Genomic DNA, 14,955 nt, shown 5'->3' on the forward strand with positions numbered 1-14,955 from the left:
ATTTATGGAAAAAATGCATAAGGATTAGTGGATGAAGAGGTGGCTAGGATGCAATAAATCTCTAGCTACAATTTTTGTAGAAAGATTGAGGAGAAAAAGCAACCAGTATAAGCCACTAGCATGATCTGTGCTTGTGTTATTACTGTAAGTAGTGCCTGTATAAAGCCAGTATCAGCTGCAAGAATCTTACCAAACTGGTGGGCCCTGCAGGGAGGCCTGTGTTGCAAGGGGAAGGACATTCCAAGCCGTATCTTTTAGGTAAATTGGGTGTAAATGGACTGTTTCTTTGGAGCAAATTCAGGAGTTTTCTTTCGGCATCAGAACAAAAGGAATCCATATTCTATGAAAAAGAACAGGTTACAGTGCAGTAGCAGTAGTTTTTAAAATTACAAAAGTATTATATGCTTGCAAACAGTTTTTTTTTTGTGACAAAGCTTTCATCATGAATCTACCAAAAGTTTATTTTATGGGTGAATCAAAAATTTAGATAGAATCTATAAAAAATTTAGAATCTAACAGATTCTATTTTTAGATAGATTCTAAAATTTAGGTAGATTCTAATCTAAAATTTAGATTAGATTCTTGATACTGTTAATAAGCAGCACCTCCTTCTGTACTTAAACCTGTTTTTCAGTAAGTGAGAAGGTAGGACTAGATGCACTACTAAAAGCTACAAAACTGAAGAGCCAATTGGTTAATGAACATGTTCAATTGAGCAAGCCAATAAGCTTGAAACAGGCTACGGCCAAAGCGTCCAAGGCAGATTTGCCCATTATGTGTACACTTATACATAAGTGTATGTAACACACGAAGTGTATGTGACAGCTTACTCCATCTGCCACAAAATCCCCCCAAAAGTCAGCGTTGCCTGTTACTGCAGGCCATCAGTACCAGCAGACTCTTTGGTGAAGAATACAGCACAGCAATGACTAAAAGGAATCGTTGAGCTCAAATCCCCCAGGTTACCTCTATCCTGCTCCTCAGCTGGCTGAACTTCTGCTGCAGGTAGTTTTCCTTGGGGCTGGCAGAGAAGACGGAGAGCTCCCCAGCGCAGAGCACGGGCAGGCCGGCGCGCGGGGCCGGCTGCCACTGCAGGTTGCTGGCGCAGACGAGGGAGCCGCGCGCCACCACGTCTCCCCCCGCCACGTGCCCAAGGTCTGCGCGGAGCTTCACTGCCACCAGGTTGTAGCTCTCGTCAGACAAGTACACCAGAGTAGTGAAACCTAAAAACAAGGGGGAAAAGGAATGAAACCCCAAACCTTTAAATAAAAGTTGATTACTGACTGCAATTTGTAATTACAAGGAGAAATCACACATCTTGCAGGAGTCCTAATTTCTAAATATGACGGTGCAGCCTGTCTGCATGGTAACAGATGCTGGTGCTTCATTCATATTCTGCACCAGCTCTCTACTGACTAGAGAGACCAATTCAAAGCCTGTGCTTTAAACAACAATATTACTATGGCACTTTCCTTTTTTATCCAAAGGATAAAAACTCTCTCTTTGCTTGTGAGCGCCAGAGGCTGTGCTTCCCTGGTGTCATGATACTTCACGCAGAAGAGGAGCTCAAATACAAGCAAGTCAACTTTTGCAATGCCTAAAGCAAAGGCTTCTCTTGAGCTTAGATTTTCCCCACACTAAAGTGATTTCTGAACAAATCTGGAAAGACATTTTTCTTTAAAACCAGAAAGTATCTGCCAGTCATGTCCTGGTGATGGTGGATGAGCAGTTTTTCACAGATCTGCTGAACAATACCAAGATTGTCTCAAAGTCTGAAATAAGTTTTAGTGCTTATTCACAAAGGAAAGACATGAACATGGTCTGCAACATACCTGTTCTGCCCATAGAAACTACAACTCCCACTAAATCAACTTCAGCACATGCTGGCTGAAAAGAAGGATCTGATAAACTTGTGAACGTCAGAGCCTTTCTAGGAGAGAAGATCTGTGACAGCATCTTTTGTGAAACCTGAAAATACACATTTTAAATATTTACCGCATACTGCAATACTTTTTAATCACGACACATGTTAATGAAGTCACTTACTGGTAATTGTAGATACTGAGTTTTCTTTGTTGCTGTTAACTGTATTTTAGCTGGGTTCGACCTTCCTTTGGACTGCGATGCCAACAGCTGGTAGATTCTGTACCGACTTCCTTCCTTTAGGAGGGAACAGACATCTGGCAGGGGACGCCAGATACTCAGCATCACTCCTAAGAATGGCAGTTAAAGATGCATCAGGCCTACAATACTAATGAAGACTTCTTAGAAGCAAAAGAAATCCACAGCAACCCATCCACTTGAAGAACTTAGCGAGATACAGCCATAAAAGTTGACACACAAGCCAGAACACTCTTAGGAAGCTATTTGCAAATCTACACATTATGTTGAGCTGTTACCATGTGAAAACTGAAGTTATTTACACATCTCCAAATACTAACCGTGATGTTTTTCTTGCTTTCTGTAGTCGACTACACATAATCTCCATACAGCAGACACATCCCTTTTGGAACATCCGTGTTCTTCCTGCTCTGCAGACTCTACTGCCTTCTTGAATTCTGCCTGTATCTGAGCTTGCTTTTTATCACTCAGCACCTGCCTATGAGCATTCAAAGCTTTTAACTGCTCTTCACTTAGATACCCCTGTAACAAATGGAAAAAGTGTTCAGTATCTTTTCTTATTAATTTAAAAAGAAAAGTCTTGAGTTCTTCTGTTACAAATAATATTGTTCAACTGATACACAACTGGCACTTGAAATGATTCTGTGTAAACACATCCAGGTCACCAGTCTTAACTGAGGCTACCAAGCCTCAGAGGTATCTGAGAGGTATCACATTATATGCTGTTCTTACATGGTAATCAGAGGCCTGATTAATGAGAATTAAAGTAATGAGAAGTCTGCTTAAGAACTTACAGCTGAGTATTTATATAACAGCCATATTTATGTATTGAAATAAAGTTCTGTAAGGAAAAATTAAAAAAAAAAAAAAGTCACAGTTATAGGCTTTTAGTGAAGTCAAAGACCCTGATACTGCAATGGATGAGGCACATGTGTAGTTTAACAACTGTAGGGACTCATCATTTCCATCTAGTTAATAAAGGTGTAGACGTTTAAAAATTGTGATTCTTTTTTATTTTCTGCAATCCAAAATATTCCTTGGCTATGTTAACAAGCCTTCATTCAAATATTTTTCAATTTTTTAAATTCTCACTTAGCAATAAGCATGCTGCAGGAAATCTTAAAAGGCCGCAAAACATATGGTAATTTAATGGTTCGTTTTTAGCAGCAGGTACTAAGCTGGAAATAATTCCACTAGCATTTCAAAATTAGCCCAATAACATCTACAATTACCTCCATATAGCCAGGATCAGATGCATTCTGAATTGCTTCATAAAGTTCTGCACCATCTTGCAAATTATGGATTTGCTGCCTTGTGACTATGCGTGATCTCAGTGCTCTTCTGCTACTTCTCTCTGTTAAAAGAAAACCAGTATGTCATACACAGTCATTAGGTTGTAAAAATAAAGGAAAAAATATTAGAAGCAGGATAATATTTGCACCTTGTCCAAATAAAAACACAAACTGGTACTCTATAGAAATTAATTTTCCTTAGGACCATACTAGTGAATTCATATCCATTTAAGTGCAATGTAGACTAGAATATCATGAGATTACAGCAAACAGCAGCTGACTGCAGCACTTGTAGAAACAACTGCTGGACATCACTGGCAAGGCTGGGCAGCGTAAGGCTGTTGACCTCAGATGTCCCTTAGGTCAATCTCATGATAGTCTCAAAGGAAAGAGACCCAGTGTCAGTATCTTGACACTCATATCTACTGACCTAGTCCCCTTAAACAGTACCCTAGAACAAGCTGACAGCATCAAATCCTCAAAGGGGACAGAGTGATGTATTTTACAGTCCTGTAGCAGCTTCCTGAGCATCACCCCATGCTCATTTTCAGTAGTCCACGTACCAGCAAGCTCTCCGAGGCTCAGAGAGGGCCTCAAAACCAAGCACGTGAGCATGCAGTTGTTTTTTTTTTTTTTTTTTTAAATACTGGAAGGCTTTAATACATAGGAAGTAAATATAAAAACACATACACACACTCAAATCCACCCCCTCGCCTTCCCATGACATCCTCTTTCCTCCTGTCAGAGGCTTTTATAGATTCTTTAAATTCTTCTGTAAATGCCAAAGAGGAGAAAAAAAAAAAGTGTTCTAATTGCATGTTTTGAAGCAATGAAACCTTTACCTTCATGCTTTTCATATTCTTCTTGAATTTTTGCAAACAAAGCTTCCAGTTTCTTTTGTTGCTCCTCTGCGTGCTTGGCAGCTTCCCTTTCTTCAGCTCGACTGTTACGAAACACGTAAGAGCCAGAGGATGTCTTCTCCATCCACTGAAATAAAAATATGCAAACAGAAATCAAATTTTTAAAACTCATTTGGCTTCCTTCTCATACTGAATATAAGCAAACATGCTTTAAGAATTGATCAGGTAGTTGTAATATCAGCATATATATAAAAGGCAAACTCCATCGCCTTGGTGGATAAATCCAGACAAAGTTTTACAGACAGAATGGAGTAGCTGTAACCAAACCTATATGATGGAGCAGCTGAAAAAAAAAAACATAGCTTATCGTAACAGATATTGATATAATTTAGAATCCTTCTTCTGGATCGTTTTTGTAGCTCGATTTAGATAAAAACCAAACTCAATGATACTGCATTCTACTCGATTTATCTCTGCACTTCAACTGTACAGTCTATGGATTAGATCCTTTAAGTAAACTGCTTTAAGATCCTTTAAGAGAACTGAAGTGCTGCTTTGGCACTGCCCTTAAACCCCTGCTGCTGGAAGTGTTTCCAGAGGATTTCAACCTCATCCACAGCCCTGGCAGAGCCGCTTTGCTTGAGGTCCTGAGCATGGTTTGAAGAGATGGGTGAGCTAAAGAGGCCACTGCTGCTGAAGGTGCTGGTCTTTGGCCCCTTCCTTGCTCCTTGGTGTTCAGTCCTGCCTCCTTCCCTGCGCTGCCTCTGCTGCCTCTCACTAGAACACAGTAACTTGCTAATTCAATGAAAAGCAATTTGCTCCTTTGCTGGCTTGGTTTTCTGCTGGTTTAGGGAACTAAATTGGCCAAGTAAGAGGGTCAAGGTGAGTTACAGAATCATAAAAATGGCTGAGGCTGGAAGAGACCTCTAGAGATCGTCTAGTCCAACCCCCTGCTCCAGCAGGGACACCTAGAGCACGTGGCACAGGGTGGCATCCAGGCGGGTTTGGGAGATCTCCAGAGAAGGAGACTCCACAGCCTCTCTGGGCAGCCTGTTCCAGGGCTCTGTCACCCTCACAGGAAGGAAGTTCTTCCTCACATGGAGATGGAACTTCCTGTGCTTCAATTTATACCCATTACTCCTTGGCCTGTCACTGGCCACCACCGAGAAGAGTTTGGCCCCATCCTCTCTACGTCCTCCCCCTCAGGAGCTCCAGGTTCAGCATAAAGCAACAGCAAGGCAGTACAGGCAGGAGCGGGATGAAGTCCTGATCCTTCAGAGGCAGCAAACTGTTGATATAGGCCCTGCCTGTCTCATTAAATACATGCTTTACATTTCTTCTATTATGCACAGTATGACACCTCAAATTACAGTTACTGTGGGTCCAAGACCACTTCACTCCTCAGGCTGAAAAGGAGGCAGATCTTCCCAGGTCCTCCTATCATTTTGGTATGTTTGAGCAAGATTTTCCGAGTTTCAAGGGGACCAAAAAGCCTATTTCAGCAAGGTGGTCTCTTGAGGAGATAACACACAAGGCATCACTTTTCTCCACTGCCTTGAAGCCTTCTTTTGTGATAAGTCTACAGACTCTGGTCTCCTTTCAGAGACCTAAATTTTAGCTTAGTTCTATCAGAGAGTCCACATAGTGTGTTCCAATTTCCTCCCTTAAAATAGTGATCTAAATATCAAAACAATGACCTAAACAAATACTAACTTTGTGGAATTCATGTTGCATTGTTTTCTAAAACGTTATTTAAGGAGAGGTCAAATGTCAAGGAAATTAAAAACCCTACATGTAACCCACTGTAACACACTGAGAAAAGTTAGCAAAATATGAATATTATATCGTGATTACAGTGTTAACATTTAAAGGACTAATCATCAATGAAAACGTTGTTTCTCCTTTACAGTTGGGTCTGTTACAAATAGCAAGTGGTTACAATGAAGTTAGATCGCATTAAAAAAATCTTTCTGAATATTTAAAACATCCTCATTTTATTTTACATAAGAATTGCATTGCATTTTCAGTAACATTATAAATAATAGATTCTACATAATATAACCAGATACATGTAGGGAAAGAATACTCTTAGAAATAGTTCTAAAGACTTGAATCATTTGTGAATATTGTACGTTATTAATAGTGCAAATTGGGTTGGCCATTTCTACTTGAGAGTTGAAGCTGTCAGTTTTTTCCTCTCCCTTCAAACAAGCTCCATGCTTGTTAGATTTAGCTTGCTAGACCTGAAATCCAATTATTTCTTGTTCTTTGAAGCTGAAAACAAACCCAGGCAGAGGATACTGAATGCAAACTGGAATTCTTAGATCAGGATACACCACTACTGAAATATTAACTATATGAACTTTTTAGCACTCTATATTGTGTCTCATTTCAGAAGTGATGCAACAATGCATTATTTAGGTAAGTATTTTATAAATCTAGTAGATCTAACTTACACCATACCTGAACAGGGTAAGTTCTCTGAACAACAACATCGACACAGCCCACTGCGCCGCCCTCACTGTACAGCGATGCCAGGGGCAGAGGGAAGGGCCTGGGATCCCGATGAAACCCCAGCTTTGCATTCCAGCGGGCACGTCGAGTACTGTTTGCTGAAATCTGAAAAAGTTCAATATGGAATGAGAAACTGATGCTGGCAGGAATTCTCTTCATATTGAAATCCCCCAAACGTGACAATCTTGAAACCTTTAACCAGATATTAAGATTTTGTTAAATTAAACTTCTCTTAGAAATGAGTATCTGTGAAATATAAGCCATCGATTTATAACACCACAGAAAAATCTGAAACTTTACACAGCACTTTACTGTCCCCGTCCCCAGACAAGTCGAGCCCCAACCTCCCAAGCTCATCGTCTCACAAAATGTTTTTCTCCCACTACTTCTTCAAGCTTCTTCACAACCCATGATGGATAAATACGTTTTGTAATTTGGTGTTTCACCAGGATTAAGGATTTTGAACTGATTTTGATTGATAGTGTCAAATGCCCTGTATCAGGTCTTAGCAAGGTGGATATTAAACTCACCAAATTTTTGTCTAACTGTAGAACTCTGGTTTACAGCACTGCTTAATTAAATAGCATCCACCACATCTCTCAATCACATCCAAACTGAACTAATACTTCATTTTACCTTTAACATAAGGGAATCTGGGGCTTCCAGTGGTGCACATCCATCCTGCGAGCCAACGAGCTCTGCTCCATGTACTATGACCTTCTGCCCAACAGTCAGCTGCCTTCTGAGCACGAAGGCTTGGAGAGGCGGATCCAGGAGCGCTCTAATCCCATACCAGCCATCGGTAACTTCAATTATTGCTCCTTCTTTTTTATTTTCCATGCTCTTATTACTACTGCTAAGAGATACAATGGTGCTCAGTGAAATGATTTTGGATACGCACAGCACGAGTGTTTTACCTGCCGTATCATCTTTCTCCATTATTTTTTTGATTGCTGATCGTTTACTTTTATCAACTTCCAAATCATATCTACGAAAAAAAAAGTCCATGACACACTGTTAAAACATGCAAAATCCATCACAACCATTTTCTTTTAAAACAAAAGTAGCAAACTATTGCTAAAATCCATCTTAGGGCTTTAGCATCATTGTATACAAGTTAAGCTTATAACATTTTTGGCAAATAACATGCAATATTTATTTTATTATAGCTATAACTAGATGTAACTACAGATATAACTAGACTCAACAATACAAGCATTTCAATAAATAAGGTAGATGAGTTTAATTTAAAATACAAAATAGAAAGCACATGGTATTTCAACTCCAGATACCTTGCTAACCATACCTGTATTTTAATTGCAACAACACTGTTTCTGGTGTCAAACATCTGTTAGCAAATTCATGTGGAAAAGACACTTCCATGGCGGCCAGTTTCCAGACAATCCACCTATAGTGATTGTAAACCCATGCCTCTGTTATTAGTTTGGGATCCACACCAGGAGTATCACAGAGGGCTCTGCAAATGAATTAATAGTAAATTAATCTAAAATCTGCTGTAAGTTTTTGCATGTTTTTCCCTACTATTGCAGTCAGTATATCTCCATAGGCAACAATGTGAACAGTGTGCAAACTGCAAGATTACTTGACATAAGCCAGAAGTCTTTCCTGAAGACATCATGGACACATCTGGACGTGACAGCTTTCGTGTCCATACATACATGTGTTCTTGACACGCAAACTTTCTAATTCTTCCAGAACAGACTGCAAAGTTGTGTTGACTTCAGCAAGGTCTTTGACAGTCTCCCATAGTACCTTCTCACCTAACTGATCTGATATGGGCTGGAGAAATAGATAAAATGGGTGGAAAATCAGCAGCCCTGCTAGGCTTAAAGAGTTGTGATCCACAATAAAAAATCCATCTGATGGCCAGTAACTAGTGGCATCTGTCAGGCATCAATATGGGGACTAATCTGTTTATAATGCCTTCATCAACAACGTGACTTCAGCAACTTCGCAGATGACACCAAACTGCGGGGCTTGGTCAATACACTGAAGGACAAGGCTGCTATAGAAAGGGGTCTGGGCAGGCTGGAGAAATGTGCTAGTAGGAAGCTCAACATTTAGCAGCAGCAAATGCAAAGTGCTGCACCTGGGATGGAATAACCTCATACAGCAGAAACAGGCTGGGGCTGTCTGGGAAGCAGCTTTGCAGAAAAGGATCTTAGGGCCTGGTGAATAACCAGATGATCATGAGGCAGCCACGTGTCCTTGCAACAAAAGCCAACCACATCTCGGTCTGTCTTGTTAAGAGTGAAGCCAACAGAGGAGGGATCCTTCCCCTTGGGCATTTGTGAGACCATGCCTGGAGCACTCTGTTCAACTTCGGGCTCTTCAACGCAAAAACGTTGGTATATGGGAGCTAACCCAGCACAGAGCCACTAAAATGGTTTTCTCCTTGCTCCAGGGGGCAAAGTGCATTATATATGAGGAGAGCCTAAGAGACCTGTGTCTCCTAAGCTTTAAGGAGAGAAGGCTGAGAGGAGACTGCATTGCTGTCTACAACCATCTGATTGCAGGATAAAGAGAAAATGCCAGAGTCTTCTCAAAAGAATTTGAACAAGATGAGAGGCAACAGACAAGCTGGAACACAGAAAATTCCAAGTGGATGCAAGGATAAAAACCAAAAAAAACCACAGATACTTAAAAAAAAAAACCCTCAAAACGCATGAGAGGGGCCCTGGGCTACCCAGCGGGGTTGTGGAATTGCTGTCCTTGTAGATGACTCAAGACTGAACTAGACAAGCTCCTGGGTAACCAGATCTGAACAGATCTGTTCTGAACAGGGGCTTGCACTGGACGAGGGCTAGCGGCCGCCTCCAGCCCAGCCTACCTCAGGATTCTGCAAATTCCAGCACTTGCTCTTAAGAACATTCCTTTCTGCCCAGTTATTTGACATGGACACAGTTCTCTCAAGATGAACAAATACTGCCAGCATCAAAAGTGCTTCCCAAAGTCATGTGGGAAAAGTCAGCAATGATCTGGACTCATCAAGAAATGCCAGAAAGCTTTTTTTTTTTTTTTCCAGAAGGAAGGGCAGATGACAGCATGGAAGGAAACACCTTGTACACGTCAATATTCACCAGGCCAAACTCGGACTTGCAAAGGAAAGCCTGGAACACACCTAATTGTTGCTGTATTTTTGTACTGACAGCAGATGCTGTGCGCATCTTCAGTCTGATATCAAATATGTTGGTAATGTACACTTGATTACAAATACTGCTCTGGTTTGGATTGTATTATTACAAATACTGGTATGGATGTCTTGAGGATTTGGGTGAACACATAAAACAGTAGTACTGATTTGGAAAAAAAAAATCTCAAATTGACTGAGGAAAACAGCAAAATTTCAGGAATTATTTTACTTGTCAAATATTTTCTGAAGTTTTGTGGAAATAACAGTATACCAGTAGCTCCTTTTGCTGTTAAACCTACTTTTGCTAATGTTGCATTTAATGTCTATACTTGCTTACAGCAAAATAAAACTTAATTTCGTTATAATCCCGTGTCTGTTTGTACGTCAGCTTTAAAAACTCTACCATTAAAAAACATTAATAGCCTTGTCTTGCCAAAGAAACTTTAAACAACTTTTGTCGCCCTCAACCCAACCTTCTTCACATCCCCCCAGACTCTTGAGCCTAACAGAGATAAATCCTTTTCTACTTGAAAAAAAAGATTACAATTTATTAATCTATTAATTAAACAAAATGGTAAAGGGCTAAATTACTCAGTAGACAGTTTCATTTTTCTAGACTACCTACACTACGGAAAAACCTCTGGAAATTTTCTGAATTGATTTTACATTTTAGTTAATGTTCAATTAAGATCACAAACAGTGAATTCAACTGCCAGCAGCCTACATAGTTACAAAAACAAAAGTGTACTTTTGTAGCTAAAAAAAGCAGTCAGAGGCTTTAAAAGATCATTTTGTTGAATTTAGGGAATGTAGGAAGTCAGAGAATCAGAAGCTAACATAACACACTTGCCTCAGGTTCATAACTAAAAGTACCTGTAAAACTCCCTTTTCCCCGCTTTCCCATCATCTGTAGGTATTAGCCATCCTCCATCAGCAAGTTGTACACCATGTCCTGCTAGTAAATACTCCTTACTGAGGAATTCTTCCATGATAAACTGAAAAGACTCTGCATTCATGCTGTTAACTTCTATGCAACTTTTTGAAACACCATATTTGTAAAGCTGTAAAAAAAAAAAAGACAAAATAATCACAATACAGTAAGAATTCAGATAATCGTTTTACATATAGTGCTACAAATTCACACAAAATATCTTGTGAGCTTCACTGAGCTTTTCTCTGACCTTGCCATTTTGAATATAAACCAAGGAGAAGAGAGGAACTCTCAATATTTTTTTTCTGCAGAAGGGCGGCAGCACATGTGCTTTTAAAAAGGATTCCAGAAAGTCAACAGGCTTTGCACCTTGTCTGTGCCAAAAGTGAGAAGTTTTTGCTATTGACTCAGCTGGGGCTTGAAATTTTAACTGGGGAATTATAAAGCTTATCTTAAAACACCTCTTTGTGTGGGCTAAAGGTCGTTGGCTGCTATCGCTGGTGGACTTTTTCCTTGCTCTGCTTCTCTCGTTTGACAATTCTGTTACGAAAACACAGATTCCTGTAATTTGGAATATACTTAAAAACTATAAATATACAAAATTCCTAAAGATTTTGTTGGCCTGTTTTGAGGAAGAGACCCTGGAAAGATGCAAAGTATAAAGATATGAACCTACCTGTTCTGCAGAATAAGAACTAGGAAACTTCTCTTCTACTGCAGTTTTCAAAGAGATTCTATTTCTCGCAGAGGTTTTTATGACATAAAGACTGCCCGGTTGTGCACTAATATTTTGCCTATATTTCTTTTTAATTCTCATTTCCTGCAGATCTCTTGCACAGTGGAGACTTGTCACCATCTTGTTCACAACTACAAAAAAAGAAAAAAAACACACAAAAACCTACTTAAAATATTATCACAGTCATCTAATAAAAGCAAATTCAAAAGATGCATATCTTTCAAGTTTACAGATCTACAGAGTCTGCAACAGTCTAAAATATTCAAAGTTTAAAACATGTTAAAAAGCAGTGTTTACTGCATGTAAAGCAGTGTTTACTGAAGGCATTTGAAAAATATTGACATAAAATGAAACCCCTGAACTAAACACCATATATTTCTCCCCAGACTGAAGTCTGTCTTCATGGAAAGCACCAAATGAAAAGAAACAGGTAGATGATGACTAAGTAGTCTGTAATTTTGAGATTCTGACCTGTAAATCGTGAATCTACTTCTGCAAATGCTATGCATTACAAACACCATGTTTAAACTGATATCCATGAAGAAATCCAACCTGATATCCTTCTGAAGAAATCCAAATTATCTCATTTGTAACGATTTAATGATTTTTTAATCTGATTTTTATCTGATTTTACACTTACTGGGACATTTCAGACAGACTATAAGTCTGCATACCAATGAAAATGAAAGACCAGAGTATTTAAACACCCGGCTGCTCTGAAAACACCACAGTCAGCTATTTGTAGGGTTAGCTGTGCATCTTAATCAGGAAACAGAATGTATATAAGCTTCTATAAAAGTGACTGAAGTACAGAAAAGATGCTAGAATATTTAAATTATATATAACTAGGTAAATCAAATATCAATTGAAACATAATGATCTTGAGCATTTGCTCCTGCAACAGCATTTGAGAACAAACTCCTTAGGTTGATAATTAACTTGCAAGCTGTATATGCCATATCATGAACATAGTATAAACAATTATTCCATAATATTATGGAAAATACCTGAATTGTCATTTTCTAAGTCAGTGTCTGCTGCTTGTAGGATGTAACTGCTGCCCTCTGATTGGGCTTGGTGAGCTTCAACAATGTTTTGTTCAACTGTGCTCTGATTTATTTCCCTCTCTTTAGTCCTATTTTTGCTCACCAATGAGTCACATGTGCCGGGGTGGTCTTGTTCATCTGTAGTAAAAGTCAGCTTTGTTCTGAAGGGTGGAGTAAAAGTTTTAACACTTTTGCCAGGTTTGTATAAACTTTTGGGTTCTTCAGTCTCTTCAGCCAAGGCCTTATGTGGAGTAGAAGTCCCTGAGGTACCACTAAAAGACTGTCTTAGGGCACAGTGCTGAAAAATGGCAGATTTGGATTTAAATCCTTTTAAGTCTTGATCTGGTAGAGTAAAGGTAGGAGTCTTGACTTCCTGTCGCTCTTTAGTAGCACTGCAGAGGCACAAACATTTAAGCATACAGGTTCAGCTTCCTGACACACAAATCTTTGTAAAACTGTTGCTGTTCTTAATTTAGTAAAGCAACTTTCAACACCACATCAATAGAAATACAAAATGTCAAAGACTAGAGAAGAATGTTAATTTGCATTTACTGAGGAACAACACACAGGTGTAAAATTTCTGTTTTTTTCATCTTGGTGGACTACTGTAGCAATTCATGTCACAGGTAATTTGATGTGTTCATTTTGAGTTAAAACTCATTAGTTTTTTAGAAAGTTGGTAGCAAATTAGTATCGCACGTTAAAAAAGGTCAGAAGAAACTGTGAGGTCTTGAGTAACTTCAAAATATATTATATATTACTCACCCAAAAGGTCCACAAGTTACAGGTTTTAAAGGAACATTGTATATAAATTTTCTTCTGTCTTTGAAAATGCCTGTAATTAGAAAAGTTTGAAATGGTGCATTATATGGATGGGTATTTACAGAATGTATCTATATGTTTATAATGCTAATAGGAAAAAGACAAGTTTGCAGAGCAGATTAAAACAGCTCTTTGTCATGCTTTTTTGGAGGAAAAAAAAAAGAAATCTTTGTGTAAAATGTCTTGAATGTTGAAAAAGCCATTTGTTTTTCCTAGCTTATCTTTAATGAACCCCAACAGAAAAATAAATACAGAAAAATACAGCCAGGCACAAAACATTTGACACTTCCAGGGCTAATCTTACTCTTGATATCTAATTTTTTTTTTCAACAGTACTGCTAGGAACCTACTACAGATGGAAAAAGCAACTATTTTTACAATTTTGGAATATTAAAAAACTTTAGTTAGTTAATAACTAAAATTACTAGTTGTTCATGCTTTTCAGACTTAGTGAATGAATCCTGCTACTCAATTCCAGGCAAGCTCCAACAGTGCTTAGAAAGAATAAGTTATATAATACTATATGATAAGGCATCATTGTGATTTCAAGTCAGCAGAGCCATCATCATAGCAGCTTCCTTGATTTTTTTTGACTTTTTTGATAAGAGAAGCAGCTCAGTAATCTTAGTTTATATTATTTTATGGGAAATTGAATAATTCTAAAGCTAACATCTGATGCCAAGTTGCATCTCAGGACACACAAACGCTAAGATTACCATCAGGGGTGCTCTTCGAAGCTTTCAAAGACTTAGTGGGATTCTTTGTTCTATCAAATTCAGGTAGCAATTTTCTCTTAATTGGAGGTTCTCCTAGGATAAAAACACAGATTAAAAAAATGAATTTCCTTTTAAGTTCAGTTTCTTATTCAGTTAACTTGCACAGTACTGAGTTCCTAAATAAAACATTCAAGAAGTCAGAGCAACCAGGAGCAGCAGGTCTTCAGATCACACTTCCAACATGTGTGGAATAATCTTCCAGTTCAGAGATACTTCACCACCACCAACCATAGTGGACTTCAACACCACAACAAACCTCTATCTTCTTCTCTGCTTTCAGTAATCGAGGGGTCCCTATGCAATTCAAACAAATGAATAAATAAAAAAGCCACAAAAAAACCCCAAACACCACACACGAGCACACAGAAACCAATGCAGGCTGCAGTAATACAGTCCCACCTGCCTTCACGCCTACCCAAACTTTCTTGCAGTAGGCCCCCTGCCCTTCGTACCAAAACTTATAGAAAGAAGGAAAGGGAAGAAGGAGGCAAAGAAGGGAAATTAAAACCATCTCCTAAGAGAAGAGGCAACATTTTTTTTTCCCCGTACCTTTAAACGACAACTGGAATTTTCACAGAACAGCAAAACCTGCACAGCTTTAGAATCGTTAGTAAACAAATTTGGCTTAGACTATACATCTTATACAGGAAAGAGCAAATACAACCCTTGTTTGCAGCAAGAACTTTGTTGTTGACACTAAGAG

At 38.9% G+C, this 14,955-nt stretch overlaps 1 protein-coding gene across 1 annotated transcript in view; it reads right to left on the reverse strand.

Moving 5' to 3' along the window:
* BRCA2 (BRCA2 DNA repair associated) overlaps positions 1-14,955 on the reverse strand; it is a 31,300-nt gene that overhangs the window by 1,573 nt on the left and 14,772 nt on the right. Inside the window, exons 11-25 of the mRNA XM_088522293.1 lie at positions 14,193-14,285; positions 13,420-13,489; positions 12,616-13,046; positions 11,549-11,739; positions 10,815-11,002; positions 8,094-8,264; positions 7,424-7,775; positions 6,737-6,892; positions 4,256-4,400; positions 3,354-3,475; positions 2,442-2,643; positions 2,047-2,213; positions 1,833-1,968; positions 967-1,223; positions 191-340 (exon numbers count right to left, since the gene is read on the reverse strand). Coding sequence (XP_088378419.1) covers positions 191-340; positions 967-1,223; positions 1,833-1,968; positions 2,047-2,213; positions 2,442-2,643; positions 3,354-3,475; positions 4,256-4,400; positions 6,737-6,892; positions 7,424-7,775; positions 8,094-8,264; positions 10,815-11,002; positions 11,549-11,739; positions 12,616-13,046; positions 13,420-13,489; positions 14,193-14,285 — 2,831 coding nt within the window. The remainder of the gene's footprint in view (positions 1-190; positions 341-966; positions 1,224-1,832; positions 1,969-2,046; positions 2,214-2,441; positions 2,644-3,353; positions 3,476-4,255; positions 4,401-6,736; positions 6,893-7,423; positions 7,776-8,093; positions 8,265-10,814; positions 11,003-11,548; positions 11,740-12,615; positions 13,047-13,419; positions 13,490-14,192; positions 14,286-14,955) is intronic.

The sequence above is a fragment of the Tinamus guttatus genome, unplaced genomic scaffold, assembly GCF_059628265.1.
Source record: "Tinamus guttatus ecotype Peru unplaced genomic scaffold, ASM5962826v1 Tinamus_guttatus_pri_ptg000150l, whole genome shotgun sequence".
NCBI lineage: Eukaryota > Metazoa > Chordata > Aves > Tinamiformes > Tinamidae > Tinamus > Tinamus guttatus.